The 15,921-nt window shown below is 40.8% G+C and overlaps 2 protein-coding genes across 2 annotated transcripts; both read right to left on the bottom strand.

Moving 5' to 3' along the window:
• Window positions 1–1,972: 1,972 nt before the first annotated feature.
• Window positions 1,973–6,244, bottom strand: slc25a42 (solute carrier family 25 member 42). The gene is made up of 8 exons (XM_079569630.1): window positions 5,930–6,244; window positions 5,173–5,329; window positions 4,736–4,847; window positions 4,602–4,627; window positions 4,255–4,421; window positions 4,061–4,177; window positions 3,824–3,975; window positions 1,973–3,748 (listed from the first exon to the last, which is right to left on the bottom strand). The coding sequence occupies exons 2-8, from the start codon at window positions 5,251–5,253 to the stop codon at window positions 3,426–3,428; spliced, it is 978 nt and encodes a 325-aa protein (XP_079425756.1). The 5' UTR covers window positions 5,254–5,329; window positions 5,930–6,244; the 3' UTR covers window positions 1,973–3,425.
• Window positions 6,245–6,877: 633 nt separating this feature from the next.
• On the bottom strand, window positions 6,878–9,015 carry armc6 (armadillo repeat containing 6). The gene is made up of 7 exons (XM_079569434.1): window positions 8,713–9,015; window positions 8,509–8,588; window positions 7,881–8,436; window positions 7,636–7,781; window positions 7,422–7,553; window positions 7,188–7,325; window positions 6,878–7,101 (listed from the first exon to the last, which is right to left on the bottom strand). The coding sequence occupies exons 1-7, from the start codon at window positions 8,873–8,875 to the stop codon at window positions 6,889–6,891; spliced, it is 1,428 nt and encodes a 475-aa protein (XP_079425560.1). The 5' UTR covers window positions 8,876–9,015; the 3' UTR covers window positions 6,878–6,888.
• Window positions 9,016–15,921: the final 6,906 nt, after the last annotated feature.

The following is a 15,921-nucleotide window of genomic DNA, read 5'->3' as shown; positions in this document are numbered from 1 at the left end:
ATTTATTTATTTATGAGACACAATATGGTCAGCATTTACAAAAATACTGTATTTTACTGATGTGTCTAAAACACAATAATCATTAATAACTATGCCTCATTTTGCTTTTTTAAATCTGTCTAAATAAAGTTAAAAAAACAACAACAACAACAACTCACAAAAACGGATTAATTAATAAGAATCTCTTCTTAAAAAGCACAAAGGAATAAAAGAAAGAACTTTCTGTTCTTCTAAAATGGCATTTAAACGATTGGATATTTTAATTGCAACATTATTCAACACATATGATACTTTAGGTCTGAATCAATTAGGGACTATATTATTATTTAGGGATTTAATCTTGAAAATTCACTTAAATTATGACCATAGCCTGTTGTTTTGTAATAAATAAAAAAAGAGCGGGAGATGGAGAGATCCTCCATCTGAATAAATGTAAATTGTGTGTGCCTCTACCTGGCATCGTGCCAAGTATCTATAGCAACCACATCTTCTTCAACAGCCTCACCCCTCCCTCCTTCACACTCTAATTAGACCTCTATCCTCCCTACAGCCCTTTCTTCCCTGCTCTTTTCAATTCTCTTTCTGCCACGTTCCCAGAATATATGCCATCACACAAAGACTTGACTTCAGTCTAAGCTAAATTAAAAACAACCAAATAGTAGGCCTTCCTTTTTCCTCTCAAATAACAGTTAGGCTATACAGTCAGAAAGACTATAATACAAATAGGTCCCTGTCGCCCATAGGCTGTGATATAATTTAAATGTTCGGTGTATTCATTGAGTTTGTAATTGATTAAATGTGTGCTCTCGCTGACAATAAAAAGGAGCGGGAAACAGAGAGAGCTCATTCTTGTATATCGATGCCATAGCGGTCACGGCCAAGTTCAACGCGCTCTGATGCTCTGACGCTGAAGACTTTTGCCCCGTGTGGCCCTCACGCGCGCGACTTCAACACTGCCCTCTGCCGCCCTCTGCTGTTCAACTGTGTGTAACGTCCTCTGCGCTCATTAGTCCTATTTGTTTGAACGCGGCGCCATCGTGTGGTTAACATGGGCTACGTCAACTCCATTTCTCAGCATTGGCCAATACAGGGAAATAAACTACAACAAAGGCAAACCATTTAGGGTGATATATAGGCTGACGTTACAGAAAATACAACGCATGCTATTAATTTGTGATCAAACTTTTAATTTATTCACTAAAACTGCCTGTGGACTTCCAGTCACAATCAGAGAAGACATTAGTACATTCAGTTGGCACATATCACTAAAATTAACAAAACGCCCGTTTCACTGCAACAAAACAAATGAGGTTATACAGCATATAAAGAGAGTTAATACAAATGTGTCTGCTGAACATGGGTGACGACACTTGCATTTGTCATATTTCCAGGCTCAGCTTATTGTACACACATACACAAGTCCAGACCTTTCAAGTTTTGGTTCTGGCATGATTGTTTTTCACTCTTACTCTCTAGTGTTTAACAGCCACAAAGGCCAGAGTTGCTCTTTATTCAGCAATATATAGAAAGGCAGTTTTATGCATAAGATATTCAGCCTGATTTCACACATTCAGTCAGAACTCTAAGATTGAACAGTTACATGTTAAAAAGAAGTAGCTTAGTCATAGTAAAACATGATCTCATTAGGCACTTAATAGTTAGTCCATCGCATGTTCTACATAGCAGCACATCTTGGGCGCTTGTCAGAATAATGCCGTTGTTTCATGTCTCCTACGGAACTATGGGGATTTTAGGACTATATTAACTGTCTCCCTACGAGACATCACAGCTGTGAACTGGCGTGAGAACCAAGGCAGGCTGCTCTGTTACAATGGTTTCAAGTCCATGAGGTGAAACCAGTCACATAGTTCTTTGTGAATGATCCACATCTGGCCAAATACATTGTTAGCGTTATGTGTCCTTAATGTGCCAGTGCATAACATTGTTCAAACTCTGTACTTGTATTATTAGCTTTCTTTCTTTTTTTAAATAAACAACTGTGTTCATGAATTAGCAATTAAAAAACATAACGTTTGTAAGAATTAATTTAGAATCAATAACAGGATTTGCCCTTGTGTTTTTTCAGCTGCTGTTGCTGGGCCTGAGATGCTCCCTGCTTTTGTGGTCGGACATTCTTCAGTGCCCTCTGCTCCAATTGGCTACACACACAGTTTGTGCGGCCTAATTATAGACTATTGACACTCCTCTAGCCCCAACGACCATCAATACAGACAAGGTTCTGACTTACATTTAATATCTGTCCAAACACAGATAATGAGGTAAAATGCTACACAATGTTTCCACATTGTTTCTGCACGTACGTCAGTATATGTCATTGATAATGGAAGAACATTTATGTAACATTTATGTTCTTACACTAATAGTGAAGAACTACACACAAAAGTTACTGATAGTACGATGTAGCCCATACCTTTACGTCAATAAAGTTGACTTATATCACTGTGGCAGTGTTTTTTTACTCCCATCAAGCCCTGGCAAATATAGGCTTATAAAAAAAAAGTACCTTAAACCACCAAGTTACTTAAAACTAGAGTAAAACTGGACACTCCTTAAAGGCGCTACACCTGATTTTTTTTTCTAGTAATGGAACGAAATTTGTTTTGTCCTCCTTTGGTATATTGTGAACTCGGACAGTGTTTTCCCCCCACAATTGTCGATCTCGTTGTAAAGCATTTCTATAAATTTCATGAAACTGCAGGCCAGTTTTCTAGCGTTTCTGTGAAAGTGACCCTGATAAGTGACCCTGCAAGTTGTGAAATGTGCCTATAAACTCGTCTTTGTAAAGAACGGGGACGCTACAAATATGTTAGGAAGGCTAGGAATAAGTTGGGACCACAAATATCATTTTAATTTAGTGGCTTCCTCTCTCATTGTTTGTTATAAAAAAATAAAAAATAAATCCGGTAAAAGGCGAGTTGGCACAAAATTTGTAATTCAACTTTCGTATATCATTGACTTTAATATATTATTTGCTCTCACAGAATGCACTTGGATTGGGGAGAAAAGGCAGCTTTACCAGAATGCTAGGTTAGACATTTTATGCTCAAATACTCTATCTCCCCTCATACTCCTGCAAGGACATTGTAAATAAAATAAGCATGATTCCGAAAATGGTCGGGAAGGTGTCGGTTTGAAGGCAGTGGGCACGAAATCTCTGCTGAAAAAACATGGAGGCGCCACACACCGCAGTGATGACTTTGGCATATTGCACTTGCTTAAAGATACTCTGCTCTCATATTGATATGGAACAAGCATCACTTTAGCGCACACTAATAAAGTGAGGGAATACATCAACAGTATCCATTGCTCCTGAGCCAAGGTGTGCTTTCGATTAGTCACTGTTCGATCCATCAGAGGGAAAGGATCATCTTGTGCTGTAAATTCATGCTTCCCTTCACTCATCCTTATCTTGTGTAACCCAACTGATGGAGCTTCCTCAGAAGATTCTGAGTTAAATCAAAGGTAGTGAAGCTGATTCCCACTGCTATAGGCCCCTTTACCCAGTTCATACTGAGACCTTTGTAGAGTCCACGGATGACCCCTTCTTCGGCTACAATCTCCTTCATTGTGCTGAGGATGGTGCCATAGGTGTGCCCTGTGACCCCTGCCGTCTGCATGCGTCTTCGTACCACATCCAGGGGGTAAGAGGCTGACTGTCCGATCAGCCCAGCACAGGCGCCAAAGGCCAAGCGCTCATAGGAGTAAGGCTGAGTTCGCCCGCTGTTCTCTGTAAGATAGAAGAGCGGCGTTTATTGTTTCAACAAAGACGTACTGGCTAAGCGGAGCAGAATGAGGGCAGTACCTGCATGTAGCTTTTTTAGTGTTTCATAGGTGAAGAAACTCAGACCAGCGTACGGCACAACTCCCAGCAATGTGGGGGTAAAGCCTCGATACAAAGTCTTCAATCCCTCTTCTCGGGATATCCGGACAAACACGTGTAAAATGTTACTGTACCTGAACAAAAGATACATACAAATATCAAACTATTTGCAAAATGAAAAAAAGAAAAGAATGAAATGAAAATGTTCACAGGCCTTACATTTCTTTTGGTGTGACTGCCATTCTGGCACGAACCATGTCTAGAGGATATGTGAGCATCGCTGCAGTCGTCCCAGCCATCGCACCAGCCAAGAACCTTTGAACTGGAGGCAGAGCTCTGAAATTATAAGGCAAGGTATTTACATGTGCTTGAGCCAAACGATTGCAATTATGTAATAATTTTAAAGTACTTACTTCCCCTGGAAACCATAATACCCTCCCAGCAGTCTCTTGTACTGCTCATGCGCACAGAACTGAATGGCAGCGTATGGTATGACTCGTACCATAGTGGCAGAGTTTCCTCTCCACAAACTGAAGAAGCCATCCTTCAGGTAAGTGCGGTAAATCAGCCTGTAGGCTTCCTGAACACAAAGATAAATTATGATGTTGGCTGTATTTACAAGCATAAACTAAACCAAATTATGCTAGAAATTATTATTTTGAGCATACGCTAGTCATTGTGCATCATAATGCGATAGTCAGGCTTTTTGTTTTTATTTTTATTATTAATGGAAAAAGAAATAATGCAAAAGATGGCTCACCTTGGCTGAAAATCTTGCTGAGGAGACTGAAAAACAAACCATGTGTGGTATTACTAGAATGTTATTAGAGTCTCACACATACTTTGGAGAGATTCTTATTTCTCGAAAATCCCATGGGATGCAACACCACTTGCCTTGAAAGATGATTTTTGTTCTATCCAATGGGGCCACAGCCGTTTTGGCCACTGCCCCAGCCAAGGCCCCAGAAAAGAGTGAGTTGAGCACAGAGCGGGTCTGCTTTAAGCCCTAAACACAGTGGACAATAGATTAGATACAAAACCAAGATCTGCTGATGAGTAACTAGAGTTATACTGGATCACTAATCACATATGTGAAACCATTAAACTAGGGCATAGACAAAGCACTGATTATCTTTAACTGTAAACTTGTACAACCTGGAGTTCAGGACCAAGGTAATTTTGGGGGAAGGGTGGCCAGATCATATGGGAGGCATAATTTCTATGTAATTTGATTGCAATACATGCCCTGTGGGAGAAGCGAACCACAGCGACTCTAATATATTAGGGTTTGCGACAAACAAGGTTCAGAATAACTGGATGAGATAACTTGCCTCGGATGTGGAGGAGGAAGCCAGTGGTAGCACTTCTCCTTGAGTAAGTGATGTCCGCTGTTCCTGAACACCAGTCCCCATCTCTGCAGACTAAACACGGCAGACACTGCAGGTGCTCAGCAATTCAACAACAGGAGCCCACACACAGGGACTTGCACTGCAAAGCAAAGCAAAGAATTGGAGGACTTCAACAGCAAAAATAAAGAAATACATTTTACAATGTAAATTCATTGGTTAATCAATTGCAACTCTATTTGGAGTAACTGATCTTAGTGTGCTAAGTAGTAGTAGTAGCAGCACCTTTTTATGGCACAAAACAAACTAGGGCTAAGTTGAGGACTTGCAGGTGAAAGGTCTTAGCCTCAGCAAACCTTGTGATACACACTACATTGCAGCTACACAGATACACAACAAGAAGAACTTGGTCCAAACAGGCAGATTTGGTTTAGATTATTATTCGGCAAAGCTCTATGGTTTGAGTGAAACCTTTTTACTAATAATAATGAGCAAACCTATTTTCTCATTTAACTCCACCCACAGCAGCTCTTTATTAAAAACGTTGTTACTAATATAAGTAATAAGCAAATGTGTAGAGGAGCCTGCAATGGCACACACTGTGAGTGATGGCCAATGCAGCACGTTCAACTCCAATAGTCATATTCTCAAGGGTCAGCGTGTCCCAGGGGAACTATCGTAACACGGCTGCCCTGAACAGCCAAAAAGTGTTTGTTGTCTGAGAAATAAAGAGATTTCTTACCTTGACGTTTGGGTGTAAACATAGATTTCTTCATCACTCCAGAAATGTACTAAACATTTTTGACACTCGGATGTTTTAATTACACGAGGATAACAAGTTAGATAACGTTTGCTAACGGCTAGCCACCATAGGGTTATAAACATTTAAGAACTATTATTCTTTTCTGAAATAACCTGAAGGCTTGTAACAAACACTTGACTCCACCACTTTAAACATTTTCCTCATTTTGACGAGACTAGATTTGTTTATAAGAAACTGTCATTGTAGGTGCTGTTTGGGTCGAGCTGTAGGCTGTCAGCAGCGCCCAGCCGCGGCAGCTAACCTCCTGCTTTTTTGACAAGGGCGAGCGCACGGAACTGTGGGTAATGAAGTCCAAAACAATGTGGGCACTTTGATAGGTCCGCGGGAGAGGCGGCGACAAGAGGGCAACTGAACGTGTTAAAGACAAAGTCACTCACTAACTTAGTTTGTTTTTACTTCGCCAAAGTGGTGCCAATGATTGTGGAACAGGAACATGTCTTTTTTTCCTATGTTTTCGTATCTATCTCTATGTGAGTGTAGCCAAATGTCTTGATAGTGAGCACAGCGTTTACAAAAAACACAAAAAGTTCCCCTTTCTTTCCCAAAACATTCTTTTGTCACACTTAACAGGAGTGCCAAAGTTTCTTGATGCACAGATTGTAAGTCAGTCACCATCATTTTATGTATTTATTTGACAGAAACATTTCACAATGCACAATTCAGAGATGGCTACAAACTAATCTTTATCAGTGGTCCCTGGGCAGAAGCAGTGACAGCAGGTTTACAGTGTGCTGGTAATCCATAAGAAAGTCCATGCAACTAACTGGTAAAAAAGCAACCAAATAACTTGTAAGGCAATTATGCATTTCGTACACAAGGTAACTCAATGCGCCTGTAATGTAATAAATTTGTGAAAAATTGTGTACTTCTTTTATTACTCAGTTAGTTATGCCACCATGCTTGCCAGTCCACAGCTCCCGTAGCTCTACGTGGCAGCCCAAATCTCGAAGTGCTGCTTTACCAACATCACTACAGTCCTGATGATTCTGCAGGGCTTGGGCTATGAGTGATTCTGCTCCCATCTCCAGGATTGGTTGGCTATAGTTTTGCATTCGTGCAACAAGGTTTCTCAGTAGCATACATGATGATTTCTATGATTGAAAAGAGAAGGAAAAAAAACAAAACAAATAAGGTTGGGAATGCTCTAACCTGGTTCGTTTTACCAGACAAACTTTACCTGAACATTGACCACTTTGGGATGTGTCTTCATAGCTTGCACAGCAGCCATGGCACCACCATCTTCCATGATGATTTTACAGTTGTTGGGCTTACGAAGAGCAAGCATTGAGAGGCATGCACACCCTTGCTCGCACACCTAAAACAAATTGTTTGTAAATGCAATCAAATCAAATGTAAACAGCCTCTTTTAAAGACGCTCTTGATAAACAGTCAATGAAAATGTTACACTCACCGCAGCGTTGCCCATGTGTCTGTTCATTGCCATGACAATCAGTTGCACTCCACCAGCATTAGCAACGGCATCTTTTACATCATCATTTCCTGCAATTGCTCGAATTGCACTAAGAACCTGTCGAACCAACTCCTAAATTGGAAGGTTAAAACAGTGTAAACATAGCTGAAAAACACATTGATTACAGCATTTGGCTTTTTTAATTGAAGTCTACCGGTGAGTCATAATTGTCCGCGATCAAAGTCATGATGAGTTTCAACCCTCCCAGGTCACAGATGTCTTGACAAAACTCATTTCTTACAGCCAGACGAGACAAAGTTGCACAAAGTTCACTCAGTACCGTGGTATTATTGATGTGAGCTATCAATAAAAAGAAAGGTAATCATATAGCTGACCAGTGCAAGTTAAAAAGCACACAACATAGCTTTCATTCTGTTGTTGGTTCAGTCGGAGCCTTACCTTTTGCTGCATCTATTAAAACCTTTAGGCCATTATGCTCCAGGACAATCATCTTGGCATGTTCATGAGCATTTCCAAAGGTAACTCGGACATCATCATCAAAGGTCATGACCCTTAGGGCTGCAGAAGCTTCTTTCAGGAGTTCAGCACATACACTGTGTTGTGTAATTGCTCCAGTGAGTAAAGGTAGAACACCACCTTTGATCAGGTTCTGTCTGTTCTGCTCATGTTTCAAACAGCAATGACGTACAGTCCGAATAGCTGCACACATGACGGATGAACTGTCCTGGTATTTTTTAAGGATGTCCAACAGGAATTGATTTCCATCTACATCAAGCAGGTCTGGTTGTCCATCAGTTAGGGCAGCTAAAGCTAAAAGACCGGCCTGTATTGCATCTTGCGTTTCACTATTTTTACAAAATGAAAGAATGACAGCGTAGGCACCTTTTTGTGCAGCCAGGAACCTTTGGGCAAATCCCAGGGAACACTGCTCTGTGAACAGTTTAATATCTGACAGTATCTGCAAGTCATTTCCAATGCGGATGGAGTCCAATGCCTATATGTGGAACAGGACAGCATGATGTAAAGTTTCAAATCTTTGAAACCTAAAAATGACAGTAACACAGACCTGTAACACCTGGTGGTCTTCTTGCTGGTCAACAGATGATTGTGCTGGTACAGCCTTGACTATACAGCTAAGGTCCACGCCTGCATCCATAAAACAAGGAAATAAAAGTACTGGACAGGCAGGTCTAATTAAAGCATCCTACACTCCTACACAACGCAAAATGCAATCCTAACATATCACAGCATTAAATTCATGCGTTACTACCTTGAGACTCGAACTGCTCCACAGCTTCATTGAGCGCCTCAGTGGAAGCCATCTCAAACTCCTCCATGTTTTCCCTCACAGCAGCATCAAAAGTCTCTTGAGTAATTCTTCTCAGCGACATGTTTTTTCTCCACCTTAAAATAAAACGAGAATTAAACAGCATTCACCTTTTCTCCAGAATGATAATCGCTGTAACATTAGCCCAATTCTGTACGTAGCATGCTATGAATGGGGTGATGAAAACATGGCAAACATCTTGCTTTTATCTCAAACTGAAAAGATGCGCGCACAAAAAACAGAAAGATGCTTAACTGTTGCCACCGCCCTATGTCAACTGGCTCTTTATTGACTGAACTGCCACCACCACACGCTCTTTGCGTTAACTAGTTTGCTACACAAGCCTTATCGACACGGGAAATTATTTCCGTAACAGCGTTTGTAAATAGCAAACCATAGAAATATTAGCAAACCCGGAACAAGCTACGCTTACTGGTTCTACTTGTAAAAGCGTCCGACCAGAAACAAATAGTCCTTCAACTCGATGTCAAAAGTGGTTAGAATCACGTCCCGTGTCTGGATCCAACGCAAAATATCACATACATTTTTTGCATCGATTTTTCGACAAATTAAAAATATTAAGAGTTAAACAGCACGACAACTGCAAGTGTTTTCATTTGGCTTTGCTGTTGCCAAGCAGGAATTCCATCTGCATAACCTCTCTTTAAAGTTTTACTCTGTCAGTTTGCCTAATAAAACTGTCAGGTGATCAGTGGTTCTCACACTAAGTATCGGGACGTTTCAGACGGTGTGGGCTCCTCTGGAGATCATGTTTAATTCAGAAACCAATTTACTTTTACTTTGCATTCTTCTAGAATTATTATTTTAATATCCTATTTTAGACCTGATTCAGCCTAAGTTGGTATAGTATCACTTGACCGGCTTAAAATATTTTATAGAGAGTACGGACATGATGTCTAACAAAACCAATAACCCCCCCTGGTGTCCAGGGCGACTCCAAAAGAAACCTTTAAAAATGGATTCCAATGGAGACTTTACACCTCCCAAACACAGCTTAAAGCCCACCTCCTAAGAGTTTTCTTTTTTCTAAAGATTGCTATGACCCTTGGGACAATGCTGGGCCAGGTAGGCTATCATATTTTTACCCACGCTGGTTTTTGTTGTGTGGAATTAAAAGGTTTAAGCCTGTGGCTTTGATTGGCCCTGGAGCACTGTGGAGGCAGGTTGTTGCCATTGACTGTCCATTGAATCAACTGCAATAGTTGCTGCTCACGGGGGCGGAATTTTCCTTTTTTTCGAACATGCTCTGTAGGAGGAGCCGGCATCGTGGATTTTCTTTGAATGGAGTTATCATGCCGGGGGAGCTGACGTTGCTGTAGTGCCACCCCCTGATGGCCTGGGGCGATCCAAAAGACACTTGGTAAACTGCATTCTTTTCCACTTTGACCTTCCCTGGCACTGTTTAAAAGCCTGGCTCCAAAGAGTTTTATTTTTTCTAAAAATCGCTATGACCCATGTGAAAACGCTGGGGTAGGTGTCATATTTTTAACCACTGTTTTTTGTACATTAGCACTCAAAAGTGGAAGCCTTTTCAGTGTTCCACAGCCTGATTGACAGGCTCTGGAACACTGTGGAGGCTTGTAGTCAGTACTTGAGTAACTTTTTGAAGTAATTGTACTTTTGCTAGTAGTTGTGCTAGTAGTTTTTTCTGAACGTTTTACTTTTACTTGAGTAGTATTAAAATGAAGTATCTGTACTCTTACTTGAGTAAAACCAGGGGGTGGCAAGCACAGTCAAGGATAATTTCGGGGGTGGCAACACATTTTACAATGTCGAATGTTTATAACGGGGGTATGCAAGTAAGTAGGGGGTTTCTAACTCAGGTAAAACTTTAACTTTTGTGGGGGAAAAAAAGAAAAACAAATGATCATCTTGGGAGCCACAGGAGTTGGCACATGACTCCTTGTTTAGCTATAAAGTTGTTATAATTCTTTGTCCTGTCAATACATATAATAACTGAGAGAGCCTCTTTAAGCACCCAAGTAGCTTCTAGAGCAGATATGAGACATAACATTGGACCAAAAATACTATTAAATGAATCAGGCTTTGAAGATCTGGATTGCAAGAAGTAGTCCTTGAAACAATGCATTTATAATGTGCCAGGTTAATTTAGAATTTAGACAGTTCCAGACAAGGACAAAACCTGGCTGAAATATATGCGGTAGCAGCTGGGGTGGCAATACCTTTAAATGGGGTGGAAGCAACCCCCCTGCCACCTCTCTAGATCCGCCCCTGAGTAAAACAAATAGTAACTCATGCCACTGTGAGTAAATCTTTAAGTGAGAAATCCTCATTTTGATTCTCAAAATTCAAATTCAAATTCAAATTCACTTTATTTATCCGTTAGGAACTTCATTTGCAGGAGAAGTGCCAGTACGGGCCCGATAAAAACAATACATCCACAGACATTCAACAACATACAGCAATAATAAATACATTAAAAAACAATATAGTGGGCCTTTGATAGACCAAGGTCCACACAGTCATTTATTCAGCAGGCGGATGGAGGTCGGGAGGAAAGTGGAGGTCGCCCTCTTTGTCCCCAGAGGGAGGGACCTGAACCTGCGCCCTGACGGCAACAGGGCGTAGTGAGAGTGTAGAGTGTGTGAGGAGTCTGTGGAGATCTGGGTTCCTTTCCTCAGAACTCTGGAGTCATAGATGCTGCTGAGTGAGTCCTGCTCCTGACCAATGATTTTATTGCTGATTTTGATGATTTTATTGAGCATGTTGCGGTGGGTGAGAGTGAGTGAACCAAACCAGACAGTGATGTTGAATGTGAGGATGGATTCAATGAAACAAATATGTATGCCCTATGCCGTCAGACCTTGGAACCTAAGTAGGGAAGTTCCCATTTGGGAACACCAGGAAGCCTGGCGAATGGAGTGAGTGAGTGAGTGAGTGAGTGAGTGAGTGAGTGAGTGAGTGAGTGAGTGAGTGAGTGAGTGAGTGAGTGAGTGAATGTAAAGCGTCTTTGAGGGTCCAGAAAAAAGTGCTCTATAAAACCGATGCATTATTATTTATTAAATTATTTATGATTATTTCTTTTTATAGGTTTTTGCGGTATTTCCTAACATGAATCAAACTTTTATGCTCAAACAGTTACTCAGTAACTGTTTGAGCTGCAACTTGTCACATCGAGATGGTCCCTTTCTGTGTAGAGTTTGCTTGTTTTAAATTTATTCATTAAAAATCCATATCAACCAGTAAAGATTTAAATTTTACAGGAAGTCCATTTTGTACCAGGAAAAAATAGACCTATTCATGATAAAACTGGAACATGCAACATATAGGCCTATAAACCACTAAAGTACCGTGGTCATTGAAGTGACCGGCTCCATACAAAAAGCAGCTTTTTTTCTCCACTTGTGCTCTATTGTAACCCTTTATGGTCACTTTCCGCTTCACTTGAGTCATAAACTCAGTGACCTCAACTGCATGAATACAACAGATTGTTTTCCTGCCATTAGAAAACCTCAACCACAAAATATTACACTTGTGCACAATATGCAATTTCAGATTTTGAATATGTGAGTGGGATATCATATGAGTAAAAAGTGAATAAAAAATTCTGACTGTGTCTTTTGTTGGCAATTAAGAGCATACAGCCATACTACCACATACCCTTAAAATATGTGACTTTCTGACCAACAAAAGCTCTAAGCCCAGGTCTAAACTGGTCAAAACCAGGTGTAAAATGGATCTAAATTAGGATTGTACAATATATTGTCAAATTATCACAATATTAGATGAGATTTATGCCTTTTTTACTGTTACTTCAAAATGTACACAACAAATAGTTCAAAAGTAGTCATTTGATACAAGAAAGTAATACAAATTGAAATTAATTTACTTAAGTAGCTACTGAGTAAATGTAACTGAGTACTTGTCTCTGCTCCTAGTCGTACAATCAAATAAATCTTGTTCATATAAAATGTTTAACTATGTAAAATGAATAGCCTATTATTGTCATGTCATTTATGATATTAATAATAATATATGTGTAGAATAATGTCATAATATTATGACATGTGTCATAAATGTCATATTAATCAAATGCCGTAATGTTAAGAATGATGCAGGATGACGTCAATAGGAGCTGAAGCAGTGCACTGCTGTTGGACTTCTCAATAAACAATTTAACTGATTCAGAGGACACAGACGACAACTTATGACCTCAGATACTCGGCACCACCTGTCACAGAATAAACTGTTGTTTGTCAAATAGCCCATGTCTCATGTGTGAGAGTGTCTTTACTGTTTGTGGATAAGAAAGGATTAGTTTAGCTCACAGAGATACTTAAAAAAAAAAAGGATGCAAGCCCTGTCATGAGAGAGACAGCCATCTGGAGCTTTTTGGATGGTGAGCCTATTGTGAAACCTCTGAGAAACCCTGTTGCATAGAGCCACATGACCTTGTAACTCATCGTAACTAAAAGTGACTATAAGTGTTTTAAGTGTAAATGATAAGTACAACTGTGGCTCAGATGGTAAAGTTCAATCCTAGCTCCCACTAATATTTTTATTAGGCAATTTGTGTCTTTTAGTTGGCTGACGGTGTTGGGCAAGTTACTTTAATAATGCAGTATTGTGGAGAACGAAGAAATAGACAAGTTGAGTTGCTCAGTCAATTTATTATTTCAAGATTCAAGTTTTTTTATGTGTCAAACCATGTGAATGGTTTGAAATTATATTTCTCTCATCCTTGATTATGGCGCGGGGGGAGGGGGAAGAATGTGGGATGGAGGGCAGGGAGTTCAGCTTCCCAATTGCCTTGTGTATGAAACTGTTCTTCAGTCGACTGGAACTGACCCTTAGATTCCGCAGTCTCCTCCCTGAAGGCATAACCTTGAAGAGACTGTGATGGGTTCGAAGGGCCCCTTGCGATTTTGACGGCTTTCGGGTGAGACGGATGGAGTACATGTCCTCAATAGAGGGGAGGGGGCTCCACAGATCTTCTCCGCTGCTCTCACGATGCGCTGGAGGCTACTTTGGCAGGAGGCAGTGCTGGCGCCGTTCCACACAGTGATGGAGCTGGTCAGGATGCTCTATAGACCCTCTGTAGAAGTTGGATATAACGGAGGCTGGGACTCATAGAGATGCTGATTACTTTTCTTGACCAGTGATGTAGTGTGCATGGTCCAGGAGAGCTTCTCTGTGATGTGCACACCCAGGAACTTAGTGCTGGTCACCCTCTCCACTGCAGCACCGTTGATCGTTAGAGGCCTTTATGTGACACTTGTTTTGAGACACTTGGTTGACTTAATCCAGTAACTTTGTTTTGTGCACATTTTGGTTTTCTTAGGTTTAGTTACCTTCTTTAAAGTTGTATATATTGTAAATAGCCTTTGTTTGGTTATTTTTGTTTCACTCCTTTACCTTTTACACTCCTCCTTAAATCAAATTATTGTTTTTTGTTGCAACTTTTATCTAGCAGAGCCGGGTCGTAACACAGAGTGAACAGGAGGGGGCTCAGCACACAGCCTTGGGGAGTCCCCGTGTTCAGTGTGATGGTTCTGGAGGACTTGCCGCCGACTCGTACAGCCTGTGGTCTCCCCGTCAGGAACTCAAGCAACCAGTTTCACAGTGATGTGTTGAGCTCCAAGTGGAACATTTGTGTATTAGCTGCTGTGGGATTATCGTGTTGAATGCTGAGCGAAAGTCTAAAAGGATTTTTCTAACGTAGGAGTCCTTTGTTTCAAGGTCAGTGAGGGCTGTATAAAGAGCTGTGGAGATGGCATCTTCAGTTGAGCAATTGGACTGATAAGCAAACTGGTATGGGTCCAGGGTGGGAAGGGGAACAAACTTGATGTGGTCCATGACGAGCCGCTTGAAGCACTTCATAAGAATTGGAGCGAGTGCTTCTGGGCGGTAGTCAATAAAGCAGGAGGGTGGTGACTTCTTTGGCAGCCTGCTGCAAAGATGTGTTAAAAATGTCTGTGAAGACTTCAGTGAGTTCATCAGCGCAACCTTTCAGCACACGACCTTATGTTGTCTGGACCTGGTGCTTTGCACGCATTGACCACCACACAGGCCCCCCTAGAACACACAAAAATGTAATGCAATATAGGGGCTGTCACTGTGTGAAAACTTAACCTCGCAGTTATTATTATTATTGCGGTATTTATTTAAAGTATGTCAAATATGTTGAGAAAGCATTGATCATCCTACACAAACTGTTGTTGATTGTTTCGAGGGTATTACATGTACTAATTATAGCACCAGAAATGTGTTATAACATTTTTGGACAACTAAATAAACGCTCTATATCAGGAAAACATTGTCCACAGTTTGTGTCCTTCCAGTTTGCTTTGCAGATTTGGGAAAATGTCATCAGACAGTAATCCTTGTTAAATTCATAATAATGTGGCGAGCGAGAGTGAATTTATTCTTTGCAATCTGTCCCCTGGGAGCCCCGTAATGCATTGTGCCATTTCAATATGGAGGCATCTGCGACACGGCTTATATGCTGGCGCTGGCACTGCGACTGCACTATGGGGCAACTCGTTGCTTCTCCCTCAACCCAAAGTCCCCATATCATGCATTTCAGCTAAAACTTAATTGATTCAAGATTTTAGTTTTAACTTTTAGCGCGTTTCACAGTCAAGCTCCCAAATATGTCTGACCTGCTGTGCCCCTACTCCTCTGGTCGCACCCATAGGTCCTTGGGCCAGAACCTCCTCACTGTCCCAAGGACCCGCTTTAAAACCAGCGGAGACCTGTCCTTTGAAGCTGTTGCTCCTAAATTGTGGAATGACCTTCCTCTGTCGTATAGCCGACTCTGTTGATTCTTTTAAACAACAGCTGAAGACATGGCTGTTCGGACAAGCTTTTATTTGACAAGGCTGTAAACTGTTTCTCTGTACTTTTTTCTGTTGATGTATTTTGTGAAGAACTTTGTAATTTTATCTGTGAAAGGTGCTACATAAATAATTTCTTCTTCTTCTAAAACGTTAACTTGCATTGGCTATAGAGTTGTGGGTGCCGATCATGCAGATGAGTCATGAGGTTCAAAGTATTACTGCATTTAGTAGACACTTTTTTCCTGCACATTCTGAAAATGAATAACTGTTTTCTATCAACTGTCCCTCAAAATTCTTAAAATACCCAAAATATGCCCATACATCAGACTTG

The sequence above is a fragment of the Gobius niger genome (genome assembly GCF_951799975.1).
Source record: "Gobius niger genome assembly, chromosome: 13".
In the NCBI taxonomy this organism is placed as follows: domain Eukaryota; kingdom Metazoa; phylum Chordata; class Actinopteri; order Gobiiformes; family Gobiidae; genus Gobius; species Gobius niger.
This window is presented reverse-complemented; position numbering and strand designations above follow the sequence as displayed.

Coding starts and splice junctions, on each gene's coding strand:
- slc25a42 (XM_079569630.1), bottom strand. CDS start 5,253: ATGGGGACTGGTGTTCAGGAACAGCGGACATCACTTACTCAAGGAGAA. Junction 4,422..4,601: donor CAGCAAGATTTTCAGCCAAG/GTGAGCCATCTT, acceptor CTTTGTGTTCAG/GAAGCCTACAGGCTGATTTA. Junction 4,178..4,254: donor TATTATGGTTTCCAGGGGAA/GTAAGTACTTTA, acceptor TTATAATTTCAG/AGCTCTGCCTCCAGTTCAAA.
- armc6 (XM_079569434.1), bottom strand. CDS start 8,875: ATGCTGTTTAATTCTCGTTTTATTTTAAGGTGGAGAAAAAACATGTCG. Junction 8,589..8,712: donor GGAGCAGTTCGAGTCTCAAG/GTAGTAACGCAT, acceptor TTATGGATGCAG/GCGTGGACCTTAGCTGTATA. Junction 7,326..7,421: donor GACACATGGGCAACGCTGCG/GTGAGTGTAACA, acceptor AATTTGTTTTAG/GTGTGCGAGCAAGGGTGTGC.